Here is a 25,043-nt window from a genome sequence, read left to right as displayed (position 1 = left end):
ATAATCACTATATATATTCATATATAATATTGTAATATATGGACACGGTAGCGAAAGAACGATGTCGGTTAACAGCGATATAATCATCAATCCATTTTTGCATTTCATTCGAGCTGCAACCGTGTATCCTTCACAACTAATGCAACAGGATGACTTTGCGTCTGTTTAGGTTTTAACAGTTCGTAATATACCACTCCTTGTTAATTCCACCACAGCAAGACTTTATGCATGAATATACCACTTTGATGTTGAGCCCTTGGACTAACCCATGACTTTTGTTTTTGATATTGTCATAGTAGATCCAACTTTCACGGCCAGTCACTCGCGAATCAAAATACACACAAGGATCTAATATATAGATCTAATATATAGCTTGTTTACTCTTCTTTTTTTTACTTCTTCAACAGATTCGAATAAGTTGAAAACACACAAAAAACTACAAACATATGCAGCCAAATTCAATATTGGAATATGAGAACATAAAAGGTGTTGAAATAATTTTGAAGCAAACTTTCTTTTAGATAAAATGCAGTAATTGTTTTACAATTCAAATTAGATAACGATTACGAACAAAATCATAGACATTATTGGACAAATTGTTATAAATAATGTCTGTACAAAAAGATATCCATATTCATTTTCTTGTTGCTTAGAGTATGAGGTATTAAATTAAACAAGAAATAATAGGAAGGAGCATTTAGAAAACCTTTGTCGTTTTTGTATTAGTTCTTAAGGTTAACAGGTCATAGGTCTTAAAAATAAGCTCATGTGTCTCAGAGTAATTTCCTTTATATAAACCAATAGAGCAAAACTTCCTCCATATAATATTTTTGAGGGGAAACCTGATGTGCTAAAATTTGCGAAAACATTGACTGTTTCAATTCATGTCCTTCATTTGATGCTCTTGTTCGTTGTAGAGGCGGCCATTTTCTGTATACATGACGCGGTTGTTTATGGTAATTCCTCTGAGTAAGTTTCTAAGTTTTTATCATCAAATTATAATTAATATTATTTCGTCATAATGCATCATCGATTTAAGAAGTATTCTGTACCGGGCTGTAGAGAAAGCAAATAAATGAGACATCGTTTTCCTTTCAAAAAGTTTTTGGGTTATCTTTAAAAAATTATATATCATGTTAAATATCCCAAATTATGTGTATTAAGAATTTGTGGTGTTTGACTCAGCATTGTCTCTATTGTTATATAATTATTCCCAGTTTACGATCCAAGTCTTGTAGTCTATAATTCAGTGTATTTATATACCTTGCTCTGAGACAGAACTTAATACTCACTTTAGTGATACTATTTTGACAAAAACAGTACATGTCAAGCTCCACAAAGCTAACATTCATGGAAAAGCTGCGATTGCGAAACGCTTTATAAAGACGAAAGAAGTGGCCCAACGAACATAAAACTTGCTAATTTGAAGAGTATGATATTGTCCAATGAATTATCGTTTACAATGATCCGGACTGGCTGCTTCCTACGGTCAAGCATGGGGAGGTTCCGTTATGATATATTGCTGCGTATTGCTGCTAAACACTGCGATATTCTAAGATGATAATGCGCCCATAAACATGCCCATACGAAGGTTCAGTTTTAGTTTGAGGACTATCAGAATATCATTAAACATCTTACCTGGACAGCACAATCGCCATACCTCAATATAATTGAACTGTTAGGGGAGTTTTGGAGTCAATAGGTGTAGATTTATATCTCCATCATCACGGAAGCAATTGGCGGATGTGGGGTATAAGATTTCGTCCACTATCCCGGAAACTATTTAACACTATATGAATCTACTCCGCGATGAATTGCAGATGTTTTAAAAGCCAATGGCGGCTTAAGACCCTATTAATAAATAAATATGTTTTTTTTCAGAAAATTAGCCTAATTTTAAAACTAGATACCAACAAATAGTTGTAAAAATATTGCCTAGAGTGTAAATCTAAAATATGTTCAATTCAATCAAATTCCTGGAATGTCGAACACAGTTCGATCATCATTTAGTTACTAAACGCTGAAAAAAATTTCTCCGTAGACCCCTATTGAGTTGGATTTTTCCTTATTGTTTACTAGCTCAAATGCATAAAATTAAGAGTTTACGAATCAATAATTGGGAAACATTTGCATGACTTGACAAAAACTTAAAACGAAGGGTACGCATTTCTTGGACAGAACAAACATTTTTCAAAATATAGGTATAAAAAACAGTTTAAAACTTATTTTGTGCTTATATACTGTTATAGAAAGAAAATAACCTTTTGTTTATTGGTTGTTGTTAAATACAATGAAGGTTAATCATCAATTCTGATGAATAATACAAGCTTTACAAGAATACAAATTTCTTTGAAAGATGTAACGACGATTTGTTTATGTTAACGTACATTTTTTGCATGCTTAGATTTTTTGACCTACTTAGCCGTCAGACATTTTAAATACGTGTCTGATGCAACCGTATTTTCCCAAATTATGAGAAGAGTTGTTAATATGGATGACACGTGTTCATAGGTGAATTTATTAGTTTACAACAGCAAACAAGTTGAAATCACAGAATCCTGTTGATGTAATTCCATCAACGACGATATAACATGTGGTGGTAATTTTCATTTGTAAATATTAGATATCAAATACGTTAAATAAAGTCATTAGGTAGTCTCTACTGTATCACAAAGTAAAGTTCATCGCTAAGACGTTATGGACCCTAACCCATATTATCTACAATGAAATAAACAGTTTTCATGTTATAATGTCTATAATATTATCGTACTATTTTACACCGCTTTTAGTTGATATACCATTGTGATTAAGAAATTGTTGTAAGATTTTTTAAAATATAATATAAACGGGTAATTTATTCTCCCAAAATTATTTCGTCCTTTCCAAAGTATTTCTTGGATACAATGCATTTAAGTCAACGTTTTCCCCAGTCTTTGAAACAGTTGATTCCGGGAATGTCTTTAAAGCCTTCATCTATTCGATTTTAATGTTCTCAATTCGGCGAGCTAAATTAGGCGAATATGATGGATGGTAATGATGAGTTGAATAGTTAAATGTCCATGATCGGGCTCTTTGAGATGAATAGTTTGTGGTCTTTCAATATACTTAAACAGCATTTACCATCAACATGTTGATTTCGCTCAATCGTGAGCTATTATGATAATCAACAAAGCTTTTTCCAGGTCAAAATATTCGTGCAAAATATCACCTAGCATATTTATTTCATATTTCAAATCTATAAGGTTAATTTTTTTGCAGTCACTATAAAATGAATACATATTTTCAATAAAAAAACACATGTTTTATTAACATATCATTCCATTTCATTTTTTTTTTCCATTTTTTGCCAATAATATTTTAAAAATAATGCAAATAAAACTACTGTAAATCCTATATTTGATAATTTATTATCATAAAATGTTTACTGGTATGTATTATGTCTAATTTTATGAATAAATGAATTTCCAGAAATTGGGTTGTTAAAAATTAAACATCATTTCCGTATTTTATTAGAATTATGACATCTATCCACCGAAAATAACAAAAGGTTTTATTAGAAAATCATTTAAAGATAAGCAACTGTTTGTTTTATAACGTATCTCAAAAACACTACTGAATAGAATACACATACTGTATTATTTAATTATTATATTAGATATTTATCAAATTATTAAATTATCAAATTATGCATATTATTAAAGGGAGTGAGTGATACCTCAAAATCAAAAATAATATTTGTCATTATGTGTGAATTCTTTGCGTTTTTTTTTTGAACAAAATGAAATGTACCATATATTTTGTACCATTAGTTTTTGCCATATTTTGAGCAAAAGACGAATTAGACAGGATAATCCTTTAGAGCCCATTTATTTTTTCAATCCATAAAAAGTAAATTACATGACATTTATCGGCAGAGGTGGTAATCGAACGAGTGGGGTACGATTTTCCAGTAGCGGCTACTCTGAGGTACGCACAGCCTGCATTCGGTAAACTATAGCAGTTTCAACCTTATTTTGTGAATTTTCATTTACAATTTTTTTGCCGCTCTGAAACTAGTAAGATCTAAGACAAATCTCTATATATTGTATTATTACTCATTACTCGAATATGTTAATAAATTTATTACCTTATCAGTAGGGTAAGGTGAAGGACCAAAAAGCCATAAAGTCTAACAAAGAATAAAAGTATTACTGCAGAGGCCTGCCGATGCCAATTGAACAAATTTAGCGACATTTTATTGCAAAAAAGACTATCAATAATAAGTAGTAGACGCAAAGAGATCCTTTTGCGTGGCAACACTCACGTTGCAAGAGTTGTGAAGGAATTAATGTTGCACCTCGAATAGGAAGTCCAGCGTATTCACCAGAGAGCACCTTCTGGTTACCACTTATTCAGATCGACGCAGCGTGGCATGTTTAGTACATGGTTTCTATGTGAACCTTTTACAGCGTGTAACACTATATTTTCAGAAATATGGGAGTCAGAAAAATGTAGAAAATGGTGGAAATGAAAATGGCCTCTGAATTGAAAAATAATCAGAATAACTAAAAAAAATCGTATAAGTATGGTGCAGCCACTATCTGAAATTAATCCTTTCTACTTTTGAATATTCCCTTTAATTAACTTCTCTAACCCAATTTGAATTTACTTGGCACCTCATTCACCACAATGCCTATGCGAAAAGTTCTACATGCCTTCTATAAATAAGATCTATCAAATTACAAAGAGTGCATGAACGTGTACCCTCATTGGAATGACTTGTACAAATAGAAATTGAAAAAAACTGTTTATTTATAGCCATAGTATTTGTTAAAAATACTAAATTTTATATAAATAGATGGTTAAAAGGTCAAAAGATTAGTAATGTTATATACGGTATTAAATTTTAAATGGTTTTTAAATTAACAGTAATACTAGGAATCTGTATATAACTAGAAAATTAATTTTATTTTATTCAATATCGTCCATTGTTGTTTACAATACTATACGCTTGCAACAGATGAGTTACGTAGTGAAAAAATTGAATATCTCTTCATATCAACTCTTCCATAATTTGGTTTTTAATTTATTATCATTTTGCTTCAATATTCAATAGTCAAATTAATTTCAATGATATACTTATATGTAATAATTTCATGGAATTTAAACACTAACGTACTAAATGTATTTCCTTTAGCTGTCGATGGTCGTTAATGGTCAAAAAACTTTGATAATCCAAAAAAATGAGGTAGGATTATTAGAATAGACCCATCTTTCATTTTTAGTATTTTAATATTTTCTATATTTCTAAATCACTCTCATAATTACAGAACTTCCTCAATAGCCGCTCAATTGACTCACATTTGGCCTTGTTATAAAGTCTTTTGCACCATTTATCTTCTACATTGAAGTTGCGACTTTTGAAGCTTTTAAGCCAAAATTAATATATTGAAATCAGCCAATTATGTCCAACTTGTTGATTTTGTCTGTAGGTTTCAACCTTTTATTGATTACTGTATAAAATAACTCTAGAAAGATTCCCAAATATAGTTTTGTTGGATTATGGTAAAATATTTTTAGCATACAAAAATGTTATGTGCTTAACTGATGAAAAGAAGCTAGTGATTAATCAAAATAAAGTAAATTTTCTGACTATAAACGATGAATAAATATAATAGCAGTAACACCATAGAATCGGGATGTTTACTAGGTTTTAAAAAAATATTATATAACATTTTACTGTATTTACCATACCATACCAAAAAAATATATTATACCTGCAGGAAATAAAGATTTTTTATCAATCTAGAAAAAAATATGAAAATAAACACATTTTTATAAATCCCTTAATCCGATATCATTAAATAAATACAATATTTTTGTGATTGTTGATTACTGTCATCATACCAATGCCAAACAAAGCCTGATTGAAAAATTAATTACTACGAACAAAAACAGACTTTTGAGATAAAAACACAAAAAAGTTTATTTATAAATTAAATTCGTATAAAACTTTATATGCTATTTCATTACCGCTCAATCAACCCAAAGTGAAGGGTCAAAGGGTTTTTTCTTTGAAAGAAATCCTGTGAAGTTAAATCAGGCAGATAGTATGGTTACTATTATAAAGAATTCTTAAATGGGAAGGAATTCACAATTAATAACACTACAACTTTTACGTCGTTTACTATTTTTTGATCACAGCAGTATATGATATATAGTTATTATCAACAATGACTTCAAAACCAAAAATATAAGTTTTTTCAATAAGAGCGAATAAAAAAGTTACCTTACATACAGCTTGTCATGTCAATATCGACCCGCTATTACTGAAAACTGCTGCATTGCAGAAAATTATAAAACAAACAAAAAAGTGCTAAATATAGTAAGCCTACGTTATAACTGGAACTAGTTGTGATCAACTGAATGAAATTTCACTTGAAAATTTTGAATTCAAAGAATTATATGTTATATCCGTTTGAAATGCTTTAAATACATTAGTAATAATCAGTGGTAGTGGAATATAGGGTCAAAAAACTTTAGAAGTAGTACGTGGGTAGTTGCGAATACCACTATAAATTTATAGACATATTTATATGGAAGACATTTTTGGTAAGTATTATTGGTTTAAAAGCAAAATGAGTTGTTTTCAAGGACGTGAAGGTTATTGCCTCGCTAATGAAATGCAATTAAAACTGATCTACACTGTTATAGATCCTAATGAAGTTCTTAACTATCCTCTTCTCAACAATTTTTTGATAGAACGCACCAAAGTTAAGCAATAGTACACGATTGGCCATAAAAACAATCATGGGCGATGTTCTTGAAATTAGTATTTTCAACGGTATGTTTCAAGTTAGTAGTTCTTTTACCACGGATTCCAATGATCCCTTCACATTCACTCATTCTATGATGACTAAGAAAGGATCAAAATTAAGGTTGATATGGATTATAAATACTGAAATTAGTGTATGACAGTCTACGTAGTCTGCCTAGTCTTAGCGTTTTTATAACCATAGTCAAAATTTCATATTAAACAATAACAATATACTTATTTTTAAAAATAAATAACTTAATCAAATAAATTTTATGGGGACTTATTGTCTTTGTTGTAACTTAATTCATTTCATTTTTGATTCGTTGAAACCAATTCCGAAATGATTAAGAAAATGCATTGTATCATAATAAACGATCGAAGAACATGTTAATTATTTATGATTTTTAGCGATGTTACGGGAATAATGTTATGGGAAAACGTAATGGGAATAATTCTTAAGTCGAACTGTTAAAGCAATATTGGATTATCACCGTATATCATAAAATAGCCTAACGACTATGGTTGTCCAACAAAGGATATTTTTGGCGAAGACAACTTCATTGGCAAATAAAACCACAACTTTACGCACAGCACATTATTTTAATTTTTTTATAGAAATATGATTTTAGACAATAGGTAGAAAAATGTTGGACTAATGTAGAACCGACATTACGTTTACACCTAAATATAATTTATATGCTATACTAAACATAATAGCTTATTAATGATAAATATACAACATGGACAATTCCGCTGTGCGTTCCAGAAGTCACAATTTATTTTTACCTATTGAGCCTGAAAGTTAGTTTTCCCGGTCAACTGCAAATAAATGAGAATATACAGATCGCATTGGCACCACTAGAGTTTGAGTGTACAAACACGCTGCAGTGATTAGATGACAATTAAGTTGTTCTACAATGTTATTACAACATAGGTAAGAAAGTTGTAAAGGCTAATGAAAAAAAGCTGTTTACAGGAGAACTTTCATGAAGATCTGCTGTGCCGAAATAGCGTTCTGCACTAAAATAGCACGAATTGAATAATACGTGAAAATCCTAGTGAAAAATTAAGTTAACTTTTCATACGATGATTTTCGACGATTTAATTATCAAGATAGGAGTGCATCGACCAACTTATTTCGACTTTTACCGATAAATACACCCTTCCTTAGCCACTGTGAAGGGTTGGTATAACGAATTTAATCGTGGTTGCAGTCCGATCAGGGGCAAAAGTCGAGAAGGTCATCCAAAATCAGAAAACAGTCAGAAAATATTGTTATAGAGCTGATACTGCAAAATCGACATGTGACTTACTATGAGATTGAGTCATCCTTATGCATTATATGATCGGCATCAATAAGATATGCATGAACATTTAGCTGTGAAAAAGATTTGATCAAGCTTGGTACCGCGTAATTTGACAAAATCTCTAAAAATGCTCGTATCAATTGGTGTAAAGAAATTGCCAAGAAACACCACCGCAGTGTATAAAAAGCTGCGAATAATATCCACATATGTAACGAATCTTGGATATATGTGTATGGGCCCCAAGTAAAACAAAAATCTGCTGTATGGGTCTTCCAAGACGAGCCAAATCCGACAATAATGATTCGTGGGCAAAGCACTTCGAAGCAAATGGTCGCCTATTTTTTCGGAATATTGACATTTCGTAACGGTGCTCTTAGAGTGCACAAGCATTTGATTACCAGAAGTGCTTCGTTAAATATGAAGAAAAAAAAGTAGCAGTGAAGGAGCATTCTCTATAATGACAACGCAAGCTCTTACACATCGACTGAAAAGCCAAAAAATTGAATTGATGGGGCATCTTCCCTACGGCTCTGATTCGCTGAATATCTTTTTTATTTCCGCATATCAAGAATAAATTACATGGTCAATGTTTTTCGGTGCCTGAAATAGCCGTTGATGCTTTTTAAAAACCAAGGTTTTGGATTTATCTCAATCAGAGTAGAAAAAGTTTTACAAAGCCTGGTTTACAATAAATTACTGTCTTTTTTATTATCAGGCTCAAAATATAAAAAGCAACCCTCGTAAAAATAGAGCATTTTTAAATTAAATAAATTTTCACAACGTAAGAAAATCAATTGAATTTACCTAAAAAAAACCCTACTAATGTTCGCGAATTAAAACTAAAAGATAATTTATTCGTTTAAAATTGAAACAATTTATTTAATTTTCTTGATGTGTTGGAATTTTACAAATCAATATGTAAACTCATCGTATAATTATTTTAACAAATTAATAAGTATAGTGATATAGTTTCTATATTGTATTGATGCCATATTTATGCAACTAATATTAATAACTATTTACAAAGGACCTGTACTACGCTGAAGTAATAATAAAAACATGGGCGGTCATTTTCGAAAAACAAATAATAAAAGCTGGTTGTTTAATATGAAAACTTACTCATCTCAACTATCAATTCATAAGTCTAAAACATTAAATACGTAAAAATAACGGTACGTAACCTTGAACGAGATCAAGGTAAATGGAGCAGTCGGTTTTACAATATACCATATAAAATAAAGGGACAACCGGATGAGATATTTCCGAATAAGTTAATGAATAAGACTGTCTCAGATTTATCATATTTAAGTTGGATAGTTGTGAGATGCTATGATTATATTATTGGTAATAAATGGTGGTATGGAGAAAAATTTTACGGTTTTTTTATATCGCAAAAAGTAATTTCTTTTGTATATATAACATTCTGTGTTTAGGTATAGAAATTAAAATATAGTCTATCCAAAGTTTTTTTGTACATACGTCACCAAGATGTTTAATGTATTCTAGTTAAAAAGAGACACAATGTTGTCTGATAAGGGCGAGCGTGTAACCGAACTAGCCTGTCAAAGTCGTGCTGTTGTCAACCGTAGGCAAAATTCTTCAAAACAATAGTGATAAGAGGTTATAAACGGGCAAACGTTATTTTAATGCTTTGCTTATTTTGATAAACTTCAAATCGCTGCTTATTATTACTCTGATTGAAAATTCCGAAGCCAGACAGAATAGAATTGTGTCTCTAATCAGTTACTTTGAACACGAACGAGATAATGGAGGCCCCCTCCGTTCTTACGAGTAAAATTCGTTAGAGAGGTAAACATTTTTACTGTATAAATTTAATAATACGTAATTATATTTAATAATATAATATATAATTTGCTGCGATTTTTATTGAAAATATTTTTAGCGTGCTGCAGCTACACTGAATATTAGTCTGGACAGGGTCACTGAAATTTCTCAAAAAATGAAAAATATGAGCTTGAATTCACTGAAAATAAAATTGTCCTCATACGAAGCGGGTAACAAATTAAGATCAGATTGATGTTAGCTCTATCAGAGATTAAATATATGAAATGTATAGAAACAGTGAGTAGTTTTTCAAAACAAATATAATTTAATACTTTAATTATTTCAAACGAAACTGTTAGTCTGAAAAATATCGAAGAGGTCAAATGGCATTTCCGGATATTGATTTTAAAATAATAAAATTTTTAAAAGCATATAATAAAATGAAAGAAGACTTATTATTTCAATTTATATATTTAGATGATATTTAGAGGATATTTGGTACCAGTATACCTAACGGTCATGGCAAGATGATAGTAAAAATAATGTTATGACAACAAAAATTGATGGAAAAAGGTAAATGTTTGAATAACAATTGATTAGGTTTTATTAGTCATAACATTTGTTAATAAGTCATTGCAGATATATATTGTACTGTGTGCCGGACAACAGGAATGGTTAATAGCACCTTCGGTTTGGATGAACTCTATAAGACACACTGTAAAAGTGCAACAAGTAAAGCTGAATATATAATTAATATATGATAACTGTAATTGTATATAACAGAATATAACAGAATATACATGATCATTCGGTTAAAATGTGTCAGGAGAGAAAGAATAGTAACTGCTTTGCAGATATGGCAAATGCATTAAGAGGAATGCAGTGATTAATTCTAGTTTTATCTAGAAAGATGTATAAAGTATTAACAGAACAAATGAAGGAGCACTACCGTGATATAAGAATGTCTTTGCAAGAAAACTCTATACCGAAGGACAAAGAACTAAGCGTAAAAGGTAAATGTGCTCTCTAATGAAAGTAAGATATATTACTTGGATATACAATTGTTATTAGGTGGATTAGGCCTCCAAGGGCTACAACTACAAATGCGCCTAGAACTCATAGGTGGTACGGAAAAGAGTTCAATGTAAATATAATCAAACACAATCTTAACCTACAAAGTATTATAATTGTGTACATAATTGTAGTTTTAAGTCCTTCGATAATGTACGCTTTAGATTTACTATAATGTTAAAATAAGTCATATTTGATAACAGTATTTTTGTTTAATTATTTTATTTAGATTACAATTTTGTTGTATGTCAAAGCCAAACTGAACTAAAACTCAGAGTTGATACAGCAACATTGCGAAGTTTTGACGTCACAAACTTAGATGACGTATGTACAAAACAACTTTGGATAGGCTATACAATGACGTGTTTTTAGATACCTTTTAATCACTAACTATAAACTATTTATCATCATATTTAGAGGACATTTATAGGGTCCATATCCAACTGGATATCTCAAAAATGGCTCTAAAAAGAATATTTCACGTTATGTAAGAAATTATAACTGAAACCAAGCCTATGTGAGGGCAAAAATGCATCGTTCTATAAAAAAGGGTGTAGCAATAATAAAAGGCTTGGACTGATTATCTCTACTTTCAAATGTGATATATTATTTAGAACTTATTCATCAAAAACCTATATAGATTTACATATCTAAATATATGTGAAATGTATATTGGCTCCTGGAATAAATTCAGGTTTCAGAAATAAAAAAATAGGGAACACAAACATTCCGTTATTGTAACTGAAATATAGTAAATAAGAAATTATCTGACTACCAGGTAAACTTGGATATTTTTTTCAGTGACGAAGCCTTAGAGGTATTGATCGACGGTGACCTCGTCAAAAACTTCAAGAGTAATCCAAATCACTACTATTAACAGTTACTAATTTGGATAACGTCTAAAAACATTGATAACAAATGGAAAAAAATTGCGTCACATTATCAAGGGGAAATAAAAATTAATCAATCCTTCCAATTATTCCAACCGTATAACGTCAATGGTTAAGTCGAAGCCTGATCAACATTAGTTAATCCAACATGTATATTTCACAGATTTTAGTATTAGAACGCTTTGTTTACTACGATCTATTAAAATAAATTAGTTTTAACAATAGCAATGTACTATATTGTTCAAAATAGGTCACATAATATATTTTTGAGAATGATAATGTTCCTCTACACCTTTTTATATCGGTCACAAAACAATTCAGAAACACTCAAATGGAAAGTCCTACCCACCGGTCGTATTTTTGAGAAGTTGTTCGGTTCGAGATAATCATATCCTAAAAATAAGAATAAGTAGAACTAGCGATGAACAATATTTTTAATATACTTTTACCAATTTGATTTGGCCAATATAAAAAAATTGCTCGTAAATGTTTTCAAAGCTAATTTACATAAAACTCTATTTATAGATGCTAAAACCGCCTTTGATCACTCACAATTTTCGCATAATGTGACATCGATTATTTATCTCACGAATCCTTTCTCGACTTTCTTTTCCCCTTTTCCTGTTTTCTGCTTTTTCTTCGCTATGATGTATTTTATTGTTCTCTGTGAAGTGACCGGACCATCATGGTAACATTTCATCGTCCTTGGTATCGTTTCTCCATCTATTTTTATTTCGTGATGAAACCCTTGCTGCTAAGGATGTTTGTGCAATATGTGAGGGTTTTTGAGTTTAACTTACCTACCATATTAGCTACGATATGTCTGTTAGAGCCTTCCAGACTGACTGACACTGAGTCACAACTTCCAACTTGGATGATGTCCAAATCTCATCTTCTTTTATAATCATCATTGTTTCGAAATTGGATTCGAACATTAATTTAAGAATACCAGGCTGAACGAAAATAAGTTTTCTTTCAGTTTAACTTCTGATAAATGAAAACATTTTCTTTACAAATATTTCAAATAATCACCATCTTTATGCAAATCTTTTACGGATTGTTTCATTAGGCTCAAATTTATATGATTAGTGGTAGAAGAAATGTTTCTTCAATCCTCAATTTAATCTACCATCTAAATGTATACCGAGGTCTTTCGATGATTCAGCTTGATGAATTACAAATTTTTCAAGTAATATAATTATGTTTTTGTCATTTCTCTTTTAATGTTATTGTCAATCAGAACTGAATATGTTTGTTAACAAGAGGATTGCCATTCATAGCAGTTCTTCAAATAATCCAGGTTATTTATTATGAATCACCGGAGCCAATTTAGTGTTAACAAAGGTGGTTGGAATACAATTTAATATACGGTTTTTGAGGCATTATGTTACAAATGTCTGGAAAGTATTAGACTGCTATGTTAACACATTTAGACGAATTCAAATAAATTACAATATTTAGGTACTCAAGTGGTTCCCAATTAATCGATACTACAATTCTCAAGATAATTTATTGTCTGGTAAATGTATTGTCTGACAATAAGGTTACCGTTATTACCTAAATATCGTCTAGGCGGTCTCAATGTTGGTTTACGCGGATATTTCTTAATTTTATAATCTATCTAACCAATAAAAATTCAATAAATTTTCCTCGTCAAACAGCCTCAAACTTACATCGAAACAAGAAATATCTAAGGTTTTGCTGTTTTGTTTTGCACAAACTTGTTAATTAGTACTTAAATAAAACTTCTGCAGTTCATTTCATTCGAACCCTCACGGATCTCAAATTACAACATAATTAGATGGAGTCGATTGATTTCTGCTACAGTATAAGTATCTATTATCTATCTAACTATATAATTTAGAAGTTGCTTCATTAAACCGTGAATATCGAACGTTGTACCAAGCACTTCAGATATTGAGCGGCAGGAACCAATCTACCAACGCTGCAGTAACTTTTGGTTCTCTAAGAGGGTGCGCGTTGAAGAGAAGTATTATGATCAAGATTAAAATCCGCCACTTTCGAACGCTTAATTTTTCAAATTCTTCTGTATGGTTCCAAAATTTGGACCCTGTTGAACACAGTCTGACATAGCTAAACTTGAGGTGTTGCGATGCGATGCTAAAGGCAAATTTTGCATGTTTATTTCCGTGATCATAATAGAAAGGAAGTCATCTGTTTAAAATGCAATAGTGCATAGTTGAGGAAATAATTCAGAGACACAGGTTGCAATGGTCTATCGAATGAAGGATGAACGGATTCCTCATACAGTGAGAATAACTGCAGTCGATCGCTAATTGTGGCGGAATTTAGTGAAAAATATTCCGAAGTCTTGCGGCACCAATAGCAACATATTGGTCGAGATGATGAGGATTAGTCAAATATTCGCTAGTATATGGTACGATATCAAAGTCAAAATATATAATCATCAGGATAACCGAATTGTGAGACTGTGAGACGACTTTTTATTATTATGTTCGGATCAGCATACCAAATATATATGATTAACTAACGTTTTCCATTAGAGAAATGGAAAAGCAACTTGGAATCGTTAACACCAGCATACAACGAACCAACAAAAACCTGATACGTTTTCACTTCCTTTAAATTAAAAATTGTGTCGGAATTTAGTGAAAAATATTCGAAGTCCTGCGGCACCAATAGCAACGTATTGGTCGAGATGACGAGGATTAGTCAAATATTCGCTAGTATATGGTACGATATCAAAGTGTCAAAATATATAATCATCAGGATAACCGAATTGTGAGACTGTGAGACGACTTTTTATTATTATGTTCGGATCAGCACACCAAATATATATGATTAACTAACGTTTTCCATTAGAGAAATGGAAAAGCAACTTGGAATCGTTAACACCAGCATACAACGAACCAACAAAAACCTGATACGTTTTCACTTCCTTTAAATTAAAAATTGTGGCGGAATTTAGTGAAAAATATTCGAAGTTCTGCGGCACCAATAGCAACGTATTGGTCGAGATGACGAGGATTAGTCAAATATTCGCTAGTATATGGTACGATATCAAAGTGTCAAAATATATAATCATCAGGATAACCGAATTGTGAGACTGTGAGACGACTTTTTATTATTATGTTCGGATCAGCACACCAAATATATATGATTAACTAACGTTTTCCATTAGAGAAATGGAAAAGCAACTTGGAATCGTTAACACCAGCATACATCGAACCAACAAAAACCTGATACGTTTTCACTTCCTTTAAATTAAAAATTATGACCAGATATGAACGGAAAATCTCATTCGGAATGGCCGGCTTTATTTGTTTTGTAACATAGGTGAACGACCCAATTGTGTACGAATTCCACTACCATAAGTCGAAAATATTGTTTCGAGGCGTCGGTTGTTCTTTGCAACAAAAAAAAACGTGCGCCTCGAAATGCATACATCCCATCCCCATTCGATTGACGAAAACTGAATAACGTCGAATAAATATCACGCGACTTGATTTACTCGCAATGAACGTTATTCGTTTAAATATGGAAAATAAGTACTTACCAGAGCTTTTTCTATTTAGCGCTAAAAACTTGACGTTATTTTACTGAAATATAGTTCTCATAAGAATATTATCCAAACATCATGATTAAATCAGGAGAAACATCTACTAATTATGCAACAAAAATATATTCCAGTAAATATTCAAAGGGGGGTAAACGATTTTTATGAGTAATTTCATTACCATAGATGAGGTTGGGGCTCAGGGATTCCGAAAAAATATCGATATTTTTATCAAAAAAAAAAGATAATCTTTAAACATTTCAAAAAACTAATTATTTTTAATAAACCTTTAAAATTAGGTTCTTGGTATATCATATTAAATGTTTAGTACCTTTTAAAATATCGATATATATATTTTCCGATATTTTTTAAATATCGATCGTTTTGCAACAGCCAGAATTTCTCCGTTATTATCCATTATTCTTGGGCTTACTACTATGAACCTTCCTGAATCCGGCGCTTGAATACTAAGATATCGAGCAAAATTAAAATTAAACTGTATACCGTAATCTTTTAGATCGATTGGTGAAAAAAAATCGTAAAGATTCATTTACAGAAAAAAAAACCATTCACATTACATATAATACCTTGATAACTCTTTAAAACTAATTACGAAAATGCACCGACTCTTTAAATTTAAGTAGAAATGTTAAAGCTTCATTAAAAATAATTAAAATGTTTTTTAAAATGTTTAATGAATATCTTTAATTAATTAGTTCTAGTTATTTCTTGCTTCAATCACATTAGTTATTGCCAGTTTTTCCAATTCTACTCATCAATAGCATCATCTCTATTGGTATCGGTTTGTAAAGCTTCTCCGCACTCTAACCACTATCATGTTCGCACATTACTGTCGTACTTTTTATCGTCCATAATCATTCGTTATAAAAATGGCTCGATTTCGTTTGATTTCAGTAGCAATTCACGGACGGAAACTAGGTTCATCAAATTTGTCATTGTGTAATCTTAATGGGTCATCTTTAACATGGAATTTTCCGGAACGACAAGGAGCAAACCAATTCTGAAGCTGAAGTAATATTTTCGGAAGTAAAATAAAGTAAATAAAGTGTAATAATTTTAATTAAGAATTAAGAAGATGAATGAGGTTACGTACCTTTCAATATACTGTAGTAGGCATCATTAAATATTACTAGAAATATCCGCCTTGAAATCCATCAGTTAGGAAAACCCGAAATTACTTTTTCTTCAACGTTACATTCACAGACTTTTCAGAATATTCAGTTTTAAAGAGTCAATATCTGACCTTGAGATGTAGGACCTTCCAATTTCGATCGCATTCTTTCAATTTGGTAAAAACGCTTATAAATATTTGCTTGGATGGTTGGCTAGATGATCTTGTTGCGTTGATATTGTGTTCGGTGTAACTTTCGACTTTTTCTTCGTTGGAAATCGTAGAGAATACAGTGTCGAATGCGGTGTTTATCAGATATCGTGTTGTGTGTGCGTTGTTGTTGTATTCTGATATTTACTTACTAATAAGATGTTGTGCCACCATTTGCTTTTAAAATAGTTGCAATTCTTCGCGGAGTAGCTTCGTATAGTATGATGCTATATTTCAACGAAATACTGTCCCATTCTAATAGTAAAATATCCACCAGGGTGTATGGGAGCGTTATCATCTTCGAATATAGCTGTGTCTGGCAACAATATACTAGTCATAGTAAGAACTTAATCATTCAGGATGTCGATGTATTCATTCGTAGTAATCCGGCCAATGATGTGAACAAAAGGAGCAGCTGAAGAACACGATATTGCCATAGAAATTATAACGAACCTCCCTCATGATTGACCGTAGGAAACAGGCAGTCCGAATCGTAGGCTTTTTTGGAGTTCTCCATACCATCGGACTATACCACGTTCTTTCAATCATCAAGAATCCAGGTTTCACGATTGTTGTACCACTTCTTTCGCAGCTTAGGGTTAGTTTTCATTATAAAGGGTTTCACAATCCAGCAGCCCTTCCATGAACGTTAGCTTTATGGAAGTCCCGTCATACTATCTTTTTCGAAATAGTATTACTTAAGTGAGTGTTGAATTATATTGTCACTTTTGTCATTGTAGTTTTATACTGTCTGGCAACGATCCTTTTTCTACTCCTCTTCACCAATGATATTTTACCATGTTTTGTTTTTACTACCATTATATCATCGCTGAACGAAGAGTATAATATACTAAAACATAACCAACAATACTTGGTATGTAAAGGAGCAATAGGTACGCGTCACGATATTTGCATGGAAATAGCGTTGCCAATATGCAACAAGATGTACTATATTGCATAGTTTTCATATCATTTTGTCAATACCCTGCATATAGTTGTCATTACAACAACACAGGACTGCGAAAAAATATTTTAAATATAATTTTAACCTCAAAAAAGGTGTAAAAATAAACCTACCATATTCTTAAAGTATATATATATATATATATATATATATATATATATATATATATATATATATATATATATATATACAGACAATTTAACAAAATAACTATTTTAACCTAAAACAGTAAGAAATATATTATATTGCGAATGCTGTGCAAAACAGAATCGATTTCAAAATATCTACGGTATTGACTTTTACTAAATCTATTTAAACGGAACAGAATACATGGTCACAAATTTGTGGTATTTCAATAAAAAACGGACCTATTTATATGGTAAAAAATAAATAAAAATCATCCAAAAGTGCCTGTTAAGTTCTCTTATATCGACGGGTTAGTGTCAACTCGTTCTAAAGTCAATTATTTAGAACAAATATATTAGTTTCACCGTCCGTGTCATTGGATGATTCCTATTGTCCGTGAATATTGAAAAGGTCACCAATAGACAGTAATCTATTTGTCCTATTTGTCAATTTATAATACTACTCTTAATGATATGCAAACTTGTAATTAAGAATCAGTACGAAAGGGAATCGATAAATGGGTGGCGTTTAAAAATAAACTCAATGGAATTTATAAAACCGCCTCCGAATTTTACTATACAGAACCGTAGAGAATTTCATTGAAAATATTTTTTACGAGTTTTTTTTTTCTAATTTTTATTCAAGGCTCGAATAGTTCATTTGGTTGTGTCGGTTAGAATAACATCTTAATATCGGTATGTTTATCCAAGTTAAATAACAACATAAAAACTTCCATTTATTGTGCTCTGATGATCAACAAATATGAATAACAACGCTTCTTCGATATATTTAAGGCATTAACTATCAGATGTATGCCTAAGTTGTCGGTTTTTTAAAATAAACTACATCCCTTGTAAATAAATTGCTGGCAGTGACGATTTTTATACATCGATTGCTATATGTCGACAAAAATTTCCTACTTTTAGAAAATTGCTGCATTTTGTGGAGACAATACAAAGTGTAATTCTAACAATTTCTTCACTTTAAAAAAGTATATATTGAAAATAATTGGTATAACCTATATTAATCAAAATATCTCCCATAATTTTCTACAACTTTTTCCCATCTTTCTTGCAACATGGCAATTCCGTGTCAAAAGAACTATGTTGCTTTGGTAGCGATCCCATCCATGCTGCATTCATCTAAACAAATGGTAATAAGAAGGAATTATGCCTGGTGAATATGCTGAGTGGAGTAGAACTATGCAATCAAGTTGCAACAGTGTATCCTTCAGAACTATTGCAAGTTGTAGTCAAGTATGGTCATGAAAGAGACCTTTTTTAAGAATTCAATTTTCAAGTTCAATTTGTTTAAATGACACAGGCAGATATTTTTAGTAACAGTTTTATTCGATTTTAGCAACTCGTAATACACTACACCTACACATTTCATTGCACAGCAAGATTTTATACCTATGAATATTCCACACGTCTGAAAACAGTTCGTCTATTACTAAGGTGTCTGAATGTTCATTGATAGTTTTAAATTGGGTTTTAGTCTAATAATTCTTGCAATTCATTGTCTTCGAACTTTTTTTTATTAAAGCGAAAACTAACAACATAAATATGCAAAGAAATGGCCAAACAGTCAAACATTAACAGTTATATGCATATACTCTATCATTCCATATAGCAACAAGACAAGTATCTCAGAATGAATATTGATACAAAACTTCTGGAAGGAACATGTAAAAAAGAAATGGAAAGAACCGGAGTTAAAATATTTTGGAAAATGTATTGGTTAACTGGCAGAAAATCACAATTATCAGTACAATAATAAATTGTTATAATACAAGCAAGTGTTGAAACTTATATGGACATACGGAATGCAATTATGGGTATGTTCCGCGAAAAGTAATATAAATCTAAAACAAGTATCCAGAACAAAGCCCTGAAAAGTATTATAGGTGCACCCAGATACTACATGATTGATTACTTACACCGAGACCTTTAGATACTGACTGTCACTGAGGAAATTAAGAGAAATGTAGGTACTATTAGAAATATACCAAGATTTAAGTTATTGTAAAGACAAATTGTATGTTAGTTGGTAACGATTAATAACAATGTAATAAATATATTAAATAAAAAAATATTCATTCTCTGTATTTTCACCATTAGATATCGCTGATCAAAATACATGCAAACGCCTAATAATAAAGTAAACAATTAAAATGGGGTAAACCTTCAGCAGGTATTCTCTGAAAATAGAAACACAATCTGGATTATTTTATCATCCATATATATTCCCAATTTTATATATACTATAAAAAGCTAAAAAAGAAATAACTTGTTTTTTAGAATTTCCATTTTTAAAAGGAGAATTTTATGGTTCTCATAAAGAATTTATGTGTCTTTGTTTTCCATCTTAAATGCACGTCTTGCCATTTTTGCAGCTTCGCGTTGTACTTGTTTTGCTGTAACATCTATAGTAGGCTGTTAAACAGCATGTTATATTTATTGAAATCACATAGTTATGAAAATCAAAATAACTTGGTATATTTACGATCTTGAAAAATCTATTACTGATAAATTATAAAAAGATTATTGTAGATAGTTATTATAAACAATAGAATATAAAAACACTATAAAACTTTTGAATCTTATTTAATTGCATATTATTTGAATAATTATACTTTTTATAAATAAATGAGGTGTAAAGTAATTTCACTACTATTAAACAACCTAACTCAACTGTTAAATTCGTTACGTTATTAAGTTTTGACATATCTCCAATATTTTTGAGTTATTCTCTGTATAAAGACGCTAGTTATGGAAGGGTCAAAATTGCATTTTCGACTTTCATTACTCTTGTTATTTGATTTGAAGAAATGTGCTGCCGAAGACCATGAAACATTTTTAGAAACGCGTGGTGATGCTGCTCTCCATCACAATCCAATTGTTGATTTTGGTTTCAAAGTATTGCATATAACAGAATTAAAAATGTTTAGTATATTATAAGCTGATAAAAAAATACTGTTAGTGCAGATGTCTACAATTTCGAATAACAGAGAATACACTGTTATAGCTTAAATAAGAAGTTCTGCCGCACTCAAAAGTACTCACCAGGTGTAGCGCCTTCTAATTACCACTTTTTCAGATCGATGCAGCATGGTTTGACTGGTACGCGGTTTCAAAATGCTGAAATAGTGGTGACAACTGATAAAATCTCTACTCTTTTAATGTTTCGACACGGTATCGTCATGTTGCCAGAAAGATGGAAAAAGGTGAAGATATAGAGATTATGTACCAATTTTTTTCTTAATAAATTATTTTTTAACGTCGAAAAATTATCAGAACACATGCAAGCATATAATTTTATTCAATATAATCGCCTTGAATTTTAACATACTTGTTACAATGTCCTTCTAATTTATGGATCCATCCCTGAAGTCAGAATCGGAAGATTATATGTTATTATGTCTTGTGATAAGGTAACAGAAGTTAGATAAAACTATGTCATAGCGAATAGCATTCTCGTTTAAAAGAGTTCGCACCTTAGCTTATTCGTCTGATTCAAGATTATAATGGTATCAAATCAATGGTAAGAAGATCATATGGTAAAAATATCACTATATATCAGCAACCAGTCAATAACAATTTGAACATACCAATGAGGTATAGTATATTTTGAATGACGCGAACCGCCAAAGTGAAAGTGAATGCGCTTAGTAATTAGTAAAATTATACGAAGAAAATGTTCACCGTGATATGAAATTTTACTAAAGATTTACCTACTAAACAATAAGTTTAGATTACAAAAATATATTTAATTTAATTTAGTTTCAATAATCAATATCCTTATAATTTTATTTTTACAAAGCGTCCTATAAATATCATGGATGTTGGGTAACAACTCAATTATAGTGTGATATAAACAATTATTTGAAACATTAAAATATACAAAAAATAATACCAAAATACAAATACAAAAGCATAAGTAGCACAATATAAAGGAATAATAGTATAGCATAAAGAAAATATAACAAAGGAAAAATTAAAGGACAAACAAAACAAAGCATTTACCAGATCGTCGAATATGGTCATTTTATAAATTGTTAAATGTTGTGTCTGAATTTAAATTAACTTTAATATCTGTAATATGAAGCCAATATTCCTACTAGACGCCATTACCCATTAAAGTAATAACGATCTCAACGAAGTTGGATCTAGAGACCCAAGGAGACGAATATCATCCACGAAATATTAAAAGTCACAACCAGCGTTGCAAAATTACCATTGTGTTCTACCATTTAAGCAGGAAATAATTTTCTATTTTAGAATATTAAGTCATTAACCATTTGACTGAATTAACTAGTTCAAAAAATTAAACCCGAAACGGCAACACCGTCGTAGTTAGTTTATAACAAAAGAAACTGGCAAAATAAAACATACGTACATATATTTTTAGAATGGACAAGGCCTATTTGATTTAACTGCGACATATATCAGAGTAAATAACTATACACGCAAAATATTATGCAATATTTAAATTAACAACTTTAAATATAATAACGTTACAAAATTTAATAAAATACATTTTTGTATGTATACCATCAGCTGACATATAAAATTCAATTGTATATTAAGATAAATGCAGCGTTACAGCCTGCAAGAAGTTAAAATTATTTATCTATTTTAATATTTTGATTTAATTAATTATTCTAGTTATTAAAACTAAAAGTGAATTATTTTCCATGAAAAGGTACGCTATTCATATAAGAATTTGTCTTCCTAAACATAAGAATACTAAAAATGACGTTTAAAACTGGTTCGTATGAAATCATCATTATCGTTACATGGCAGGGAAGTTTTAGATTAATAATAATATTCACTTCTTAATGATACCTCGATAACGTTGTGTATTTTTGATGTTTATTTAACAGTTACTATGCTTAACTGGATTACATCCGCCCAGAAAAAGACCCGCAGAATCATAGATTCTATATAAAATAAACACTACCAAGATATATCCAAAAATAATGGTAATTATAGAAATCAATGATTTTTCTAAAATCATGTTTGAAACATGAATGGTATTTAATATTAGCAAAAGTTCATATTATCAATACCAATAACGTGCATTAACATTATTTGTCTCCAATAGTTAAGAAAACCACACAACAAAAATACTATGTAATGTAATTGAATGTTCTAAAAACAAAATAGATCCCTTGAAAAAATTATATTAGGTTGATAATTTTAACCATTTTATATTCAGTTTTTCATTTATTGCTTTGCTATTTAGAAACTTGGGAAAAATCTACTATATATTTAAGAGCACTACATATTTCATGTTGAAAAATGGATACACAATTACTTCAAGCAATAATTAGTTTGGATTTTTGACTGGACATTTCTTGGAAAGTTTCCACCAAGAAAAATATTTTAGAAACATTATTATGTGTATAAAAACAGTATGAGAATGATTTGTTTATTTCAACTTCTTTCTGATAATTTTAGATGTATAGAACACAACTTGCTTTTTATTTCTCTTTAAAAAGTATATAAAATTATATTTAGCTGATTTCAAAAACGAGATGATTTAAACATGGATCAGTTTAATATCGAAGAAACAAAAGGAAATAACAAATATTTTCGGCAACTATAGAGATAGTGAGGCTCTTAACATATTAAACGTAATCATAAGAAATATTAAATAATGGATATTTTAAGAACATATACCAGTATATTTAGATAGTCACTTCTCTATTTATCTATCAGAAGTAATTATTGTTGACTGTGTTATAAAATATTAATTTCATGAAAATATTACTTATATACTAAAATTCATTTTTAAAATTTGTTGTGATTGGTTGTGAACTGATAAATATAACAATTTGATTCTAAAGAAAGTATTGCATTTTTAATGAAACCATACTCTTTTAGGCTCTAATTTAAAGGATAAGAGATTTACTTTAATCACAAATCAGTATCTCACTACCATCTGTTCATAAAATAAAAGGAACTATTTTTTATGAGTCATATTAAATTACCTATTTTGTAAATTAAGCTTTAGTTAAAATTAAATGTAGTCTATGCATTATTTTGTTTTTAGAACGATTTTTAAATAAAAATTAATACTTATAAAGAAAAATATTAATCCACGTAACTGATTCATCTGAATATTTGGAAGTCCCAACAGAATGTTATTATTCAATGCGGAAGTTGTAGGACTAACATTATGGGCAGAGCATGTAAAAAGAATATAAATGATGACCCTGAAGACTAATTAGACTATAATAGAAGTAAAATGTATATCTGTATATTTTAAATACAGATTAATTTATATTTAGTATATGTCGCCTCTGATAACTATCTTTTAAATTAAACTTACCAGCTGAAATTCACATCTTCTATCGAAAGCTCTACGAATTCCTGTATCTTTCCACAAACTGAATAACACAGTGGCGTATTGCATAAATTGTCTAGAATCTAGCACCAAACTGCTGTTAAACTTTAACTGCAAAAGTTTATTTCCCAAAATTGCATTGTTGTTTTCTCCCCAAGGAATATTGAGCTTGTTCCTAGCGTCCACAAGTACTTGCATTCCTTTTAACACATTTTGATAAATAACTTGTTGATACTCTCTAATCTGATGATTCTCAAACTTAATTCCATGGATAATCCTCATTTGCTTCAGAAACGTTGATTTTCCACTCTCTCCTGCGCCAAGGAGTAACAGCTTCACTTGTCTTCTGAGGGCCTGTTTGTCTTTTTCGATCATTTTATCGATTTCTTGGCTTTTATAACGTTGTTCTAATTCTTCTGGACTAAATCGAAAACGCAAACAACACGGACACGACCACCTTAAAGTGAACATTTTCAATTAAAGTACTAAAAAACTTTTTAAAACTACATAGCTGTCACGAGAACTACACAGAAACTGACAATGATTATAGTACGCGTGCGCTCGTTATATCTGTCAAACGTCATGGGCCTATGCAAAATTTAATTTTAATTACCACTCCCAATAAAATATAAACGATGGGTAGATACTCCTCATATATTATTTAGACATATCATTATTTATATTATTTCTTTAAAATATTTAATTACAATACATATATCAATATTATTGTTGATTTTTGTTTGTCAAAATATGTCACTAAAATTGTCGAAATTGTTAGTTAAAAATCAACAAAATGATAAGTGAAATTACTAATATATTTGAAGATATACTCGTAAATTTAAAGAACATAGAAGTTTTTGATATCAATACACC

General features: G+C 30.4%; 1 protein-coding gene across 1 annotated transcript in view; it reads right to left on the bottom strand.

Moving 5' to 3' along the window:
- Positions 1–24,721, bottom strand: part of cta (Guanine nucleotide-binding protein subunit alpha cta) — a 36,726-nt gene extending 12,005 nt beyond the window's left edge. Inside the window, exon 1 of the mRNA XM_076395757.1 lies at positions 24,156–24,721. Within this exon, the coding sequence (XP_076251872.1) occupies positions 24,156–24,641 (486 nt within the window). The 5' untranslated portion in view covers positions 24,642–24,721. The remainder of the gene's footprint in view (positions 1–24,155) is intronic.
- Positions 24,722–25,043: the final 322 nt, after the last annotated feature.

This window comes from Rhynchophorus ferrugineus, unplaced genomic scaffold (genome assembly GCF_030347505.1).
Source record: "Rhynchophorus ferrugineus isolate W39M unplaced genomic scaffold, kcgeb_rfMv2 rfM2, whole genome shotgun sequence".
Taxonomy (NCBI): Eukaryota; Metazoa; Arthropoda; class Insecta; order Coleoptera; family Curculionidae; genus Rhynchophorus; species Rhynchophorus ferrugineus.
This window is presented reverse-complemented; position numbering and strand designations above follow the sequence as displayed.